We start from the raw sequence: 16,102 nt of genomic DNA on the forward strand, positions 1-16,102 counted from the left end.
CCGTATAGAAACTGACTCCACTCTTCTACAGAAGGGTTTCTGCTCCCGTGTTTTACCTTCAGGGAGAAGTCGTGAAAGCCAGAAACCCCCACAGAGACTGAGAAATGTCTGACAGAGCCGTCTGTGGGAACATACCCAGCAGAAATGATCACCGTGCTGCTGCTGCTGCTTCAGACTCTGACACACACACTGACCTTGTTCCAGTGGTAATTCTGTTGGATGGAAGCCCATTGTTTTCGCCGCCTATTTTTTTCCCCATCTATTCTGTAATTTGGGGCCTTAAATAGAGTTCCCCCGGCAGAGAGTGGTTACAAAGCTGGTGATCAGTGCAATTTCGGCTGCCAAACATCGGCTTGCGTGCCTCCACCTACTCGGACCACGTTTTAGCGCCGAGTGTGGTGCCGCGCTATTTCTGTCAGCCTCTCTCACAACACGCCGCCCGCCTGCCTCCACTTCGTCAGAACTTCTGGATGCGAAATTACCGAGCTCACCTCTGTCCTCACTTTGATGTACAGAAAAGGGCTGTCAGTCTCAGTTTCAAGGGCTCTAAATAGAGGGCAATAAATGTCACTTTTGTTTGTTGGAGTTTGTTATTTTAGGAATCCAACAAAAGTCAGTGCTGTTTATTTTGCCGTGAGCAACGGCTGACAGCTGGAACAATAGAATCACAGGTTGAAATAAGCCGACAGCCCTCCCTTTTCTGGAAAAAAAAAAATAAATATGTTATCCAACAATATATAATAAAAGAAAACTTCTGAGAATTATATTTCATTATAAACCTGTAAGCATTCGGACTATGGATGCAGCAATACCACTTTTGGACGAGTGCAAGCACGAGCGCTAACCTTTAGCTATTTCTAGGTACTGAGCTTCGATACGAGTACTTATTAAATGCCATTAGTCATACACCATATGTAAAGGATACGTGCAGGATTTGTATTGAACCACCTCCACACAGCCGCTGCGTCGCCTCGACACACTCTATCAGTCATACTTTAATCGTGTTTAGCATGTAGCATTGCTGGCATTTGAGCCCTGAAAGTCTTTAACATGTAGCATGTATTGGTTGACGTAGAAAAAGAAAGCAATCCCCCCTTAAGAGGATTAACAAAGTATGATTAGTTTAATTTAGTGGCACACCTTGGATTAGCGCTTAAGCTAATGATCAACTTCGGGCTAACTCTGCCGGTCCAGAAGTCACTGCTGATGAAGTTGCTGGTGTTGCACGAGTTTGGAGTTCCCAAACTGCAGACATGGTTCGACATGGTTTCGTAGAGATAGTTTTCTGTTCTGCTTCTGTTCTTCTGGGCAGAAGTGATCTGTAAGAGACGCTTGGAAGTCGGTTTGATATGCTACATGTTGAGATATTTGTTGAATCTGACTGTGATCGTCTCTTCGTCCCTCAGGCATCATCTCTGTGAACAGCCGCCGAACCCCCTTCACAGCCAGCGGGGAAAACGAGATCCTGGACCTGGAGGGGGATCTGTACCTCGGTGGTCTGCCCGACAACCGGGTGGGCCTGGTGCTCCCCACGGAGCTCTGGACGGCCATGCTCAACTACGGCTACGTGGGCTGCGTGCGGGATCTGTTCATCGACGGGCGGAGCAAGGACATCCGGCAGATCGCGCAGTCGCAGAACATGACCGGCATCAAGTCCTCGTGCAGCAAAGTGACGGGGAAGCAGTGCGACAGCAACCCCTGCAAGAACAACGGGCTGTGCAAGGAAGGGTGGAACCGCTTCATCTGCGACTGCACCGGCACGGGCTTCTGGGACAGCACCTGCGAGAGAGGTGAGGCTCGCTGCCGGCCATTTTCTCTACGCCCTTTACGCGCTGTCTTTTTACAGTCATGATGGTAAAATCTTATCGCAGGTGCCAGTGGGTTTATTGATTTGTTCATAAAAGAGCCTTAAGGAGGGTGAAGCTACTCTCCCTGTTTGGTCAGTGACTGTTTTGAAAAGCGTGTCTGTGTCTCTGTCAGCGACCTCCTACCGGCAGCTTCTCCCAGAGAGTGGACAGTCCTTTAGCAGACAGAAGGAGCTGCGACTCGGGACACGTTCCTTATATTATTTATAGAACCTTTGCTGAAAGATTTAATAGGATTTCACTTCTCTGCCAAGTGGCTTTGGAAGCATGTTTTCTTTCTCACTGTGGAAGATTCTGGAGAGACACTGAACTTCTCCCACTCGATGAATTGGGCTCTTCTGGTCTGACTTTAGGAGCTCTCGCAAATAAAGTTTTTATGAGTCGGCGTAGATCGAGAGAGTGTGTTATTGAACGACCCTTCTTGTTCTTGACTCTTTCGCTATTTTACAGTGATTAGGGTGTGTTTGGTGGAAAGTTTAAGCCATCTCCCGTGATCTTTAGGCCTGTTCTGGACACTTGTTGACGGGATAATGAGCATCTGGAGAGCAGGTTGATGGAAGTAGAAACATTGACTTTAAAAAGTGGGGAAAAAAAACTCATGAGCTACTCTTTCATGCTACTTCAAAAATAAATAATAGCACCATTAGTAAAACAATCCTACTAATCCTAACTTGAATTAACAGTAAATGATATGCAACACTGGTTTGCACTGTGCTTATAGGCTGATCAGCTGATCAAACAGCCAATGTGCTTCTTTGGCCCTCCATCGCCTTCACATCATGCTTTCCTGTCACGCTCTGCTCCGTCTTCCCACACGCTGCTCTCTGAGTAATCATATCTGCGTTTGTCGGGCGCCGTTGCGTTCAGGTGATAACCTATGGGATCAGCAGCCCTCCCCTCGACATCTGCAACAGAGGAGCCAAACATCACTTCGCTCAGAGGTGGATTTTTCTTTTTCGCAGCGACGCTTGAGGTGTGAGGAAAAGTGCTGATGTCGGCAATGCTGTCTGACTGAATATAAACCTCAGGATTTGACTTTCCTGCCTCAAATTCTGCAGTAATTCTAATCCCCGCCGGTCACTTTAGGTGTTAAGTCATGTGTTGCCGCACAATCAAGCCGTATTGAAAATCCCCTCTCAAAAAAACACAAATCTAAATGAGCACCCCCCTCATGAAAGTCGGTCCTCTTGTCACAGGAAGAACCACGTAGTGGATCCACTTGAAAACTGACTGTACATTGAAAACAAACATAGTTTGTCTTTAGTGGCTCTAAAAAAGCTCTCCAAAGATAAAAAGGTTGTAACCAGACAATGAGGAGCTGAAGAAATGCTTTGTTTATGTCCGTGCAGTGAAGCAGGTCGTAATATTTACTTTATCACTGATAATGCAGTACTTTACTAGAAATCTTGTATTTCTGTCTGAAGACAGACAAACGCATTAAAGTCAAAGTGCAGCAGAAATATATTTTCCCAGAAGACAAAACTCTGGATTTGTAGATATTTATTCCTTAATGCCCATAGTTAAATGTGTAGTGCTCGGTTTAAGAGCCACTTTCTGAGGAATGACTGAGGCCCCAAACATCTTTGTTTCTTCGTTTCAAAAAGAGTCATGTTTACATGCAACGCTTCCTTTGCTATTTTTATAAACTACATGGTTCATACATACTTTTCTTTTTACTTCAAGGTAGGTTTGGGAAGTGGATCAATACACTGGAATTAAATGATGTAATCACAGTTAAGAGTTCGCACATATCAGTTCATATAAATGAGACGTTTTATTGTCATTTGACCATCTGTCACTCACCACATAATGTTCTCCAGTCAGTGTCTTCGTATCCACACGGTGGACAGAGATGCTTATCCTTCCTCCAGCTCTTCCTGTGGGATTAGAAATCCCCTCCAGCGTGTTCGGGTTTGCTCTGTGGTCGGGCCCGGACAATTTGAACCACCTCAGCTGGAGCTTGTGTCGGCGCGGAGGCACCGCAGCTCGATACCAAAAGGCCTCTCGGCTTGCTGCTCACTTTCTCAGGCGGAGTGAATCCGGCCGACCCGCAGAGGAATCTCATCTCGGACCGCTTGTGTCAGCGATACAATTTTTTCGGTCACCGCTCAAAGCCCGTGCGACCACAGGTAAAAGGTCGGACAGAAGACCGAGCAGTAAATTGTGAGCTTTGATTTGTGGCCCCCAGAGTGAAGAAAATCCCCTGAAGCAATTGGTTTTTATTTCAGCCAGCTTCTGCTCTATCCTCACCATCACTCCTCTCAAAACTTAGTACCTGCATTCCAGCAATATGGCTCCAACCTGTCAGCGGTGCAGGCTGAACGTGGGAAGTCACGCTTTCATCACCGTCACAAATAGCACGAGGTCTGGAGGCTGGAAAAACTGAAATCGCAAATAAGTCTGATCTCATTAGCGTTGAAATCCTCTGTTGATTACTCACATTACAGTTCAGAGTGGAATTCATCTGAAGCTCTTTCTTGTCTCAGAAAATAGCCGCCCTTGAGATGAAGAGAATTCTTTGATTTGAAATGTTGGGGTTCAAACAGCATGTAGTATTTTCTATTCTCTTCTCTTTTTTTTTATCAGAATGAATGTGCAACACTTTGGAACGAATGGGATTGTATTAGTCATGCTGGTAGAAGAGTTTATTTTCCCTCTACTTCATGCTTTTAAGCAGACCCTGGAGCTCCCTGGTGACAATATCAAACAACCGCTGCGATGTATTCACACATGGCACTCGCTATTGATCTCAAGCACGCTATACGGTACAACAGAGAATTGCTCTTGAATGATGAGACAATAGTTGAAATGATAGAGATCAACGCTCTCCCGGGGAGCGTTACAAAGGTTGCACATTTACATCACAATGTTTGGCCTCTGCTGGTGACTTTCTGCTGGAATGTAAATAAGCTCTTTTGGTCTGTCTCCGTTCCAGACTGTTTGTCGAGATCAGCACTCCACTTTTGGGCAATATTGTTTAATTCAAATGGATTTCTTTGGGAGGGGTTGAAAGCATTTGTCACATTGCATCAGCAGTCTAATCCATACACCCCTGAAATCAGAGAGCTCTTGTATCAGCAGTTTATTTTTCAGTGTCTGCTTCTTGGACGAGGGAAACTTCAATATCTGTGGCATTGGAGAAAATGTTATTGAGCAAATAATGAGTTTTTCTTACTCTAGTGGGGAATAAATGATTAATCCTCCTCATCCAATTCATAGTGAACCTTAACTATACATACTAGAAGTGTGTTTCTTTACCCTCTCGGCCACCACCGCCCCAGGCGGAGGTGTCCCTCTCTCAGGCCTGTCCCCAACTCATCCATTCACACCTCAGGTTGGGTTGATGTTGGAGTGGGCAATCCATCCATGGTGGGCTGCCTCGGGCACGGATCTGTGGTGGGAGGGGCTGGCAGAGGTTGCGAGGTCGTCCTTCCTGCCGCATCGCCGCAGGGCCTGGCTTTAGTGCTGCGGCGGTGCCAGTTGTTCGCTTGCCCTGCAGCCTGTGCCGCCCCGCTGGAAGTGCTGGCATGTTGGAGGTGCGGCTCTGGCCGCCGGTCCTTGTCGGGCTGGGCACCAGTTCTGGGCACCAGTGACACTCCTCTGTGCTCATCAAGCCGGCGGAGGCTCACACGCTTCACCTGGTCAAACAGGAGCGTATTATGCGCCTCCATTTGAAACGATGATAACCTGTTTAATCCCTTAAAAGTCTCTGCACTCATTTTTCCCACCCTGCCAGGTGGCTGTGGCTCATTTTAAAGAGCAGTAAATAACATTGTATAGGTTAAAAAAAATCAATTTGCTATTTATATTGAGTAACTCAGTGTTTTAGCATTCAGATGTTTTGATTAAGGTTTTAGAAATTAAGTGCTGCCTTTACTTGCTTTAGCCTACTTTACACATCGTTTTTGTCGAGGGATGTCTTGAAAGATAATTGTCACACATTAAACACATTCACAGAAAAGGTGCATCCAAACGCAGGCGTATTTACTTCTAATCTCAGTGATGTGTTTGTCTAGCAACAACTATAGACCTCATGCAGCAATTTTCTCTTCAATTTATCTTTAAGAAATGTGCAGGGTCTGTGAAGACAGTCTAGTTCTTCTCTTAGTGATATGACGGCTCTTGACTATTCTGGTCTAAGAAAAGAGAAGTGCTGCGAGAATAATTAAATAGGGAATTTTATTCATGTATTAGTGTAATGTTCACATTCGCGCTTGTATTATTATAAATATTCAGCAGCCATCAGTGACTTTCACCCATATGAGCTGAACACTGCATTCGACACGCGGAAATGTTAAAATTCCTTTTGTCAATATGCTCCGCTTTAGCCTTCAAATATTCACTCCAGGCTGCCGGGTGGAAGTTATTTTCTGTCCTGAACTCTGGGCAGAAGTTCAAAACCTCCTCAAGTACCACTGTAGATTTTTACAACTCCAGAAACCCTCGGTCCCGTGGAAGCAGCTTCAGCACATTTTTCCACTGATGATATTTTTGGAACTCAAATAATGGGATCATCAGAAATGAAAGTCTCCAGATGATTTCATCATATTCGCGTTGAACGGAGCACATCGCTCTGTGTAATTCCTCCTCTTCCACTGGGAGCTCAAAGGCTGGCAATTTTCGAGCTCTGTTTACCAGAAGGAAAATGCAACCTGACAGATATTTTACGCTGTTTGAGGAGATCAAAGATCGTACCAGGCGACGACTAACAGACAACAGCGCTGCTGTCTGCTCCCTGCTTCCCACCTGCTCTCCGTGCCATGTTTCCGATTCGCCAGATTTCTCTCACATCAGTTCTGATGTGGTTTTTCTCCCAGCCTTTCTTCTTTTTCTCATCCCTGCATTGAAGTTCCTCCTCTTGTCTCCTTCACTCACATGGACGCGCACGCACACACACACACACACACACACACACACACACACACACACACACACACACAGAGAAAACCTCAACAATTGCTAATCAGCAAATCAGGACCGAAACTTGACTCTAACTCACTCTATATCACACTTTCGCCCTTATCACAAGCATATTATCATTTAAGGGCTTAGCTACGTATGGTTTTGTGGGGGACCCTATATTTAGCACCTGACAAGGTAAACTGGCCCCTTGTATTTTCAACTCAGTAAGTATTTCTGGCTTAAACACCCTTTACTGACTTAAAGGATGAACTTTCTCTGAAAACTCTTTTGCTGAAAATGCAATTTTTTTTGAAAATTCTCTGTGGTAATGGGGGACAGTGAGTTTTCTGTGCATGTGCACTGCAGCCGTGGTGAAAGGTCCGTCTGCACATGAGCGAGTCGACGGACAATAACAGCGTTTGCCGTAGTTTCATCCTTTGCTGTTTCGACACGTAAGCGTTATCAGTATTTTGGAAGTTTGCAGTTTTTTCTGAGAGGCAATCGACGGAGGTAAAACGGGTTTGAAAACACTGCTGTAGGAGACATCACATTGATTTCTATTATTTCCCTGCAGACTGAGACACACACACACACACACACACACACACACACACACACACACACACACACACACAGTCCAGCTTGTCTTCTTTAACCCCGCCCATGAGACATGACAGCACCTGTGATCAGAGGTCTGCTTGAGTGTTGCGCCAACAGATGTGGTGTCAGCATGGGAGTCTGCCTCTGTGTGTGTGCTCATATGTGTGTATATCCTGGATATTGCTGCCTGCAGAATAAGGAATATCACAAGCAATTCTGGTTTCGATCGTTTGCGTAACTCGGTGCTTGTTATTTCAATTATTCACATCAGTAAAGATTTTTTTTTTTGCTTGTTTGTTTTTAGTGGTGGCTGCTTCGTGTGAGAGTGTGTGTGGTGGGTGTGTGTGTGCATTTGCTGCCAGCTGGGCAGTGCCAGTGCCCCGTGCAGGTGTCTAATATTGAGGCCCCGGCCCTGACGGACCCCCTGTCGTTTGGGTTGCGACCGGGAGTATTTCCCTGCCAAAAACCCATCCTGCCTGTGATCTGAATTCAAAACGGGCTGCTTGGCTCGACACGGCCCCGACAGGCAGTCATGGCACGGGGGGGGGAGCAAAAAAAAAAAAGTAAAAAGCATCTGCTCGCTTAAAATACACCGAGCAACACGTATTAACATGGTTTGAAGAAAAACTGTTGCCCTCAGAAAGATCGGCATGTGGAAACGATCGTTTTCATTGTTGCCTCCTGTGCCGAGTCTGAATGTGAAAAGGTTATTCTTCTGCTTCTGCTCTCTCTGTCTTGAATTTGTCTAATTGCTTTGAATGGGGCGTGTGGGTTTTTAGCTCGGCGTAGCGTTTTAAAAAAGTGATGCTGAGAAATGATTTCGCTCTCAAAACAGCCTGCGGTCAGATCCTGAGAAAGCAGAAAGGAAATCTTTACTCTCCTGTAATGATTGTGTTTCAAGGTGGGCTTTGTCCTCTCTCCTGCTCTCATCTTCGGGAGACAGCTCCAGGCTCTCTTCCTTTATGATTGTTACATCACATTACATGAAAAGGTTACCCAAATGTTATTCCCCATAAGGAGACGCCGAGTGCGTCAGATTAGTCGGGTTTCGTTTGAGTGGGACTTGCGAGGAGGTGACATTAATTCGAGACAATGAGGAGGTGCATTTGATGTCGGAGAGACGAGGAGGGCGCCGTCTTCGGTTCAAGCAAGTCAGTCAGTAGAGGGAAACTCTGTGTTTGTGTGGCGGCGAGGAGGAGGAGGAGGAGGAGGAGGAGGAGGAGGGGTGTGTGCTTTTAGATAGCTGGGTGTTGCTGACAGTCGTGCGCGGCAGAGTGCTGTGCAGCTGATAAAGTAGCCCAGTTAATCAGGTAAATAGGCCTGTAATGAAGTGTGTTTGTCTGACGGTGTGCCAGCCCAGCGCCGAGCCGTCCCACTGAGACTCTCCTCTTTCTGTCTCTCTGCACGCGCACACACGTGCACACGCGCTCAGTCAAAACTCAGTCGGGAACACACACACCAATCCACTGGAGACAGATTGGATTGTGTCTATTGCATATTGCATTTTCCCTGACAAGACGCCACCGCCCACATACAGTAAGTGCCTGTGTTTTCCCTACTGTCGGTGGAGAGGAGTAGTGATGGCTCCAGGCCCGGGCCCATGGCTGGAAGCGCGTCCACCGCAGATCACTGATGGCATCGCTTATTCCCGAGCCTGGCTTCCCCCGTTCCTAATGTTTCGTGTGGCTGCGGCGCACAGCTGAAAAACACACACATCGGGCATCGTGCAGGAAGTCACAGAGAAGTTTTATCCCCTTTATGGTCTTGTTTTGCTTGTTCCCATTGATTTTCGGACTTTAACTGCTTCACTCAAGGGATTTTTTTGGAATCTTTGAGATGCGCCATCATCAATATGAGAAAAAAAGTCATTGTCAGACTGCAGAAGACAGATTTTAAGAGCATTTTCAGGAATACATTGAGGCTTCAAAAATGTATGTATATTGATTTTGTGAGTCGACGGAATACTACTCATGCTCTAATCCTGATTCGAACCACAGAAGCTCATGGATGCTGCAGCTTGCATTCAGCTTCCATGATGCTCTTTGATGATCTGGCCCTGCAGGCATGACACAGGCAACCCGCTTTTGAGATCGTAGAGTCCTATTTGAAGGGTTTTTTTTTTTTTTCCTTTTCCCTCTGATGTTCTGGAAATCAGGTTGACTTCGTCTAGGTTTAACCCGTTCTAACCTCAGGCACCACATCCCTTCAGAACAGTTGTCAAGATTCGTGAATACCTGATGAAATATTTGAAAGTCAATGAAAGTAAAATTCGGTCATCGAGGGGAAAATTGTGGATGAAACAACGGATTGATTTCCATCTTTCTCCCACAGACAATCACAGAAATCAGAGCACACTATGGTCGCTTCCCATGCATTTTACACTTGAAACGTCATGTAAACTAGATCTCCAGTTCCCTTGTTTGTTTTAACTGAAAATTAAGAGAAAATTTAAGACGTATTGAAGGCCATTTTACTGCGAACGGCTTTACGTCATTCAGCTTGGATCCATTTCCATCATTCACTGGAATGACGGGCTGATCATAAACGCTTTAGGCCACGCTCTCCATGTTCACATTCAGCCTCCTCACCCCCATTTTTTTTTTTTCTCAACTGAATGCCAGTACATCTCTGCCTGGACCTATACACACCTTAATCACATCAATCACGTTGGCTCTCATAAGGACGGAAATGCCAGAACACACACGCTGCGCAATTACCTGCTCGCTTTGCTCAATGCTCATTCGGGGTGGCAGTGAAATAATGGGCTGCCACATGACTTTTACAGTTTAATCACAGGTAGTAATTGCAGAACTGAGACATGGTGACATTGATGTTTGCCGCCTCCCTATATGAAATTATACTGCCTGCCAGCGATATTATACAGTCTCGTTCCTTTAGGTTACGCTTGAAAAGTGAAATAAATGCTTTCATTTTCAAAGGATTTAGGAGTTTTACGGTGTGGTGGATATTATTTCAGCTACAAAAAACTAAACATTATTTTAAAATTGATCTTCCAATCCAAGAGAAATAGCCGTTCATCAGCAGTCTAACGCTGGATCTGAATTCAACCGGCGTCATTATGACTCTCCCTGCTTCTCAGATGCCTGGAAAATGTCGAGAGCTCTTGGGAATAAGAGTATACAAAATAGTTTGGATCTCCCACTGCACCCGCTCTGCACCCGGCGTGATAAGCTCTTATTAATTTCTTTAGAAAAACCTCTTCCAAACCCATTTGTATTCAGATGAGCTTGGTTGCTCAGATATGCTAAAATGCCAGTTTCAACAGCATTAGAGTGGCATAATTTAAATGCTTGTCTAAATGCCTCCTCCACCCACTGAGACGGGGAGGAAAAAAAGAAAAAGAAAAAAGAAAAAAGAAGAAGCTTGATCTTTTGAAAGTCTCCCATAATCCCCGGGACCTATAATAGCTCTTTCATAATTGTGAGCTTACCTTTGTGTGAATTATTTCTTAAGGTCAGCTGCTAATCGCTGCCACATACAATTTTGATTTCCCATGTCAAAACCCAAACCTGCCTTGTTTTATTTATTTGTTTCTGTTCTGTGACAAACGACACAGCGCTCTCGTCTCACGGTTGACGATCTGGTTGGAATAAAAGAACATCCCTTCAAGGTTGATAAGCGAGCAGCTGTCGAGTAACACGCTGAACACAGACTTAACTCCAGGCACTTTTTTCTCTCCCCCCCCCCTTCCCCTCATTTTAGCTGTTAGTATTTGAAGAAAACCATTATGGCATTGTGAGATAGAAGGAGACGTACGACCGGAGTCTCCCATGTACATTTCTATTGTTATAATGTAGATATCAGCTCGGCTTAGGCGCCGCGAGGACTCCTTTAGAAAGCCGGAGAGTTGTGATTAAGCATTCCGCACTGCCCTCGGCTTTGTCACTTCAAGCTAAAATACTTTCGTCTTCATCCTCAGTCACTGGCAGATTACTGGAATTCTTCAAAAAAAACTGTATCTTGTGTTTGTGTTTGCGTCTTTATAAATCAACCGAACATCTGAGACTGTTTCTGTGACTCCCCTTCACCTTCATCTCTCTCGAACGCCCCCCCAACCCCCCCACCAGCCCCACTTCCCACCATAAACGGGTGATAAGCACCTTGGCGAGGGGGGAATTTATCTCGGCAGACAGAGAAAATGACACTTCAAGGTCTATCCCGGCGAACAGGACAGGACAAAGGCAGGGAGGGTGCAAAATGGAGGACGGAGGGAAAACAAGGAAAATGGAGAAAAGCAAATTAGGCCGGAAGTAGGGAGGCCGATGAGTGAAGAGCTGGACGTCATTTAAGAGCAATCACATGGGAAACCGTCACTTTACTTTCCTTTTCACTGAATTTCTAACTTTAAAAAAGTATTTTTTTTTTTTCGAATCTTCAGGACAAAATTTTGAAAATTATGTCTATTTACATGGATACAGCAAAAATACTGAAAACTGTGAAGTTGAGTCACTGGTGGGTGCTGTTTGTCTGTGTAAATGGGATCTCTCCAGCACCCCACCTTGCTTCACATGTTCTCATGGAATGCATTTTTGTGGATTTGCCGAAGGGATGTTTTCTTTTTTCCTATTTAATTCCCCATTCATAAAATCAACATATATCCAGTCATTCTACTCTGAACAGTGTTGAATTTCGAGCTGTGGTGAGTTATTTTTTCCTTTGTGCAAATCAGAGGTGTCAAATATAAGGCCCATGGGCCAAAACAGGCCCACCAAATTTCAAAGTAAATTGTAAAAAAAACAAAAAACAAAAAAAAAAAAACATTTATTTATTTTAGCAAGTTTCTTAACAGTAGCAGACACAACACAACACTGAGACTGATGTAGCTAGCTAGCATTACCCTCACTCAAAGCCTTGCTGTCAGGCTGAGTTTGTAAAAACATGCTTAATCCAGCAGTTATGGTTTTTTTCACTGTGTTTTGCGTCAGAAGCTTTTCATCAAAATTGGCCTTGTGTTGAGATTGTTGTCATATTTTGGTTGTAATTGTTCAGTTTTGCGAACTTTTAGACATTTTCATAACATAGAGGCTACTCTGTACACCAAGGAAAAACTTGAAAGTTTAAAGGTGCATTAAGGATTTTGCACGTTTTATGCGAAACAGCGCCGCCTGCAGGCCTTGGGTGTAATGCAGCTTAGTGAAACACTCGTGCCTGTGGCTTGCGTGCACTGAAAAGAGGAACTCCTTCCTCGCTCTTTTAGTCGCGCTCAAGTAAGATTTAAGTTTCTTTTACCTGGTGGAGTGTGGAGCTGTAGCAGTGCTAGAAGCCAGTCTTTTCTTACTTTCTGGAAGATCCTGCTCAGTTGTTGCTCACTAAGCATCTGGCGGAGTAATGGCAGACAAAACGAAACCTAACTAAATCAGGCCAGCCGGAGCGTGCATTACGTCATTCCTCTCAAATTCTCCCCCAAAAAATTCTTGTGCCGGACCGGCACTGCAACTTTCAAGTGACAATTTAACACTGTTAGAGGTACTTGTAATGAATATGTTAGGGCACATAGTACACATCATTAAAAATGTGTAACATGTTTATGGTGGAAAATAAGTATTTTTAAAGTTGAAAAATTCCTTAATGCACCTTTAAATTTAAAGGCTTTTATGGCACTATTTCACTGGTCCGGCCCACTCCAGATGACATTGGTGTGTATGTGGCCCTTGACCTTGGTTCAGTATGGTCTGATTTTGCTGATAAAAACGCATACTATTTTGACCTTCATTGGAAAACACAGCTACGCTTATACCGACATTTTCCTGAACTAATAACTGAATGTCATACTCGGTTTGGAGTGTCCAGCAGATATCAGTTACTGACCTGTGATCAGCCCTGATCGTAGATATCTTCTCTGCTTATTGCCCCAGATAAACCATCAGTGTCGGACCCTCCATATTTTGGTTTCTCCTCTGGTGTGTAGCTAACAAGCGTACAGTGTGATTGACGTCCTCAAGAGTGTACAAAAAAAAAAAAAAAAACTGTTGCAGCATCGAGATGAAGGATGAAGGTCGCATATTTATTCATGGTGGGGGGGGGGGTATACTTTAGGCATTGATGTCTTGAAAGGTGTCAGCAGTCACTGTGGCACCAGAAGACTGTTTGACTAAGTTTAGAGTCGGAGCGTCGGGTTGAGAATAGACGCGTCAAGGTGCTCTGACAAGCTGCTCGGAAATGCGAGTGCACGCTGAGCCCTTTGAAAGCCATCGGAGCAAGTCAACACATCTGATCCCAGCTGTGGGTTGCGTCCCTGGCCTGTAAAAAGGCCTTTTTCAAAGGGTTTCCACCACAGCCAGTGTCAAAATGAGGTACTTAATGCACCGTAGACTGTTAGGAAAAATGACCTCCCGGGCATTTGAGTGAGTGTGTCGTCCTGCAAAGTTGTTTTGTTTTTTTCTCTTTTACTTGCTCTCATATGACTTCAGTTTGCTTCTGTGTGTTTAGCTCTTTCTCAGCCTTACAGTACGCAGCCATGCATATACATATCTGAGCCTAACTGCTGAGGCTTCACGTGCCGGTGTCGGGACTGTTTTGCAGTTTCGCAGCCTTGGGAAGCATGCTAAATTAATCCTTTTTCATCTGAAGCTGAAACACGCTGGCGTTGCGCCTGCATCTTTGATATCTTCCCTTTTTTTTTAATTCTGAATATATTTCCTCCGTCCCAACGTCGCTCTATTTGCTCCTCATCTCAGCTTTGTTTCGATTGTCTTTCAACACTTATCTGCCTCCCGATGTTGAATCTTATTTGAATTGAGCGGAATAATGGGGTTTGGTATCTTCGGCATCATCAAACGTGTCAGGTGTTACTTTTTTTTTTTTCCCGAGCCGAGCTTCGTGCTTCAGCTTTGGGCACAATGCAGCACTGCGACACGGGAAAGGGCTTTATCTTCTTATTTATTCGCTTTTTTACCTCAAAATGAACTCACGTGAATCAAGCCTGTTTGCGTCCTCCTCCATTTGCCGGCTCTGCAGAGAGGAGGCTCCTGAGTGATCGGAGGTCACTCCGATTGAATTTGAATTCACTCGTGGTTTTGCCAGCTGTGGTAATTTCCCCTGAACACATGCAGGAAAGGAAAAAAAGAAGAAAAAAAAAAGCCTGAGTGAACGTCCTCTCCTCTGCTGTGCTCCTGCTACAGAGGAGATTTGAGTTTCCTGCCATTAAAGATGGTGTTTCTCGCCCGCGGCGCCAGAAGACAAGACTCACGGCGAGCTGACAGTCGGCCTCCTGCGCGGGAAACGCCGCGCCGGCAGAGCTCGACGCAACTCGGCTGCACGGATTCAGAAAAGAACAAGAAGTAGGGGTTGTAGATGGACGGATGGAGTGGGAGAGAGACGGCTGGAGAAGCTGTTGATTGAACGGTTGAAAATGCCAGCGGGGGAGCGGCAGAGAGAGCGATGGAGATTTGTTTGACAATGTTTACCCGGGAGGAGAACAGATCCTCCCTGCACTTTAAAACGATCTGCTCGTTTCAGTTTTTTCGCTGCTTGGAAACGCTACGCCGCCGCTCCCTAATCCCCATTTGTAATTAAATGTGTGCTTAGGAACTGTGCTGGGTTATGTAAACCCCGACTCTCATTGTGGCACTCTATGCAGAAGAGGAAGGATGTGGGAATGCATCCGTCTCCCTCCTCTCCTCTCTTTCCCCTTCTCTATATCTTCTGTCTCATTTCATTTGCCGCCTTGTTGGGATTTTTCTCTCTCTCTCTCTTCTACCCGGTTCCATGCAGACCTCTCCCTCTTTCTCTTGTTTGGCCTTTCCACTCACTCTCTCTTTTTTCCTTGCACACATATAGAGGTACAGAGAAAAAGGAGGGAACACACGGAGGAAATCAAGCCTTCAGTGTTCGGTCATCTGAGAAATTGACAAGTCTCCAAACCTCTTCTGGCAGAAGAGGGGACGATTCCAAACAGGCTAACTGATTTTTAGAGTTAGAAAAGTGTAAAAAAAAGTAGAGCTTAGAATCCATGCCGTGTACTCAAATAAGCGATTAGATTAATATTTAAAACAGCGTGAATTAGTCCGGATATGTCTTATTTTGGATGATGTCAGTCTTTTCCTGATGAACTCATTGAGGCGTGGTCTCAGGTTCCTCTGCTCTCATTCTGTTGGTTTCCCACCCTTCTCATCTCCTTACGAGCCCAGTGAGGCGCCGGTGTCAGCAGCAGCAGCAGCAGCAGCAGCAGTCTTGGACTCTGCTGCCCCCCGATGGCGCCGTGCTTCATCCATCCTCATCGCTCTGTTTGAATATGCTGCGTTTTCTTTGCTCTGGCGATTCACTTTGTTGGAGAGTGTGTGAGGAGAGGTTAGCTACAACGCACGCTGGTGTCCGCCCGCTGTGCCGGCGCGAGCATCGGACCACCGCAGCAGAGGCCTGCAAAGCAAGCTGCTGCTGTACATTAAATCTGCAAACTCAGAGGATCAAACGCCAGACGGGAGGCGCTGCGCCGCAGCAGATGTGGGAGAGTTTTAGATGGTTGAGTTGCTGAAAATGGTTTTTTGTTACACGTGTATCAAGGGAAGATTTTCAAGGAAACAACGAAGGAATCTGATGAATGTGAAAAACTGTGGTTTTTCAGAGAGTTGGGTGGATCTCTCCCGAGAGGTGGCAGATACAAGAAAAATCAGGGGTTCGCTGGTTTTCTTTTCTTATATTGATTTTTAACTAATAGGTTGGGTCAATCTTTATTACAACACAACATTACAATGAAGTTCTGCCTCCAAAACACA

The 16,102-nt window shown here is 45.2% G+C and overlaps 1 protein-coding gene across 1 annotated transcript in view; it reads left to right on the plus strand.

Moving 5' to 3' along the window:
• Nucleotides 1-16,102, plus strand: part of nrxn3b (neurexin 3b) — a 322,512-nt gene that overhangs the window by 109,881 nt on the left and 196,529 nt on the right. Inside the window, exon 10 of the mRNA XM_030109917.1 lies at nt 1,407-1,790. Within this exon, the coding sequence (XP_029965777.1) occupies nt 1,407-1,790 (384 nt within the window). The remainder of the gene's footprint in view (nt 1-1,406; nt 1,791-16,102) is intronic.

Source organism: Salarias fasciatus, chromosome 15 (genome assembly GCF_902148845.1).
Source record: "Salarias fasciatus chromosome 15, fSalaFa1.1, whole genome shotgun sequence".
Taxonomy (NCBI): domain Eukaryota; kingdom Metazoa; phylum Chordata; class Actinopteri; order Blenniiformes; family Blenniidae; genus Salarias; species Salarias fasciatus.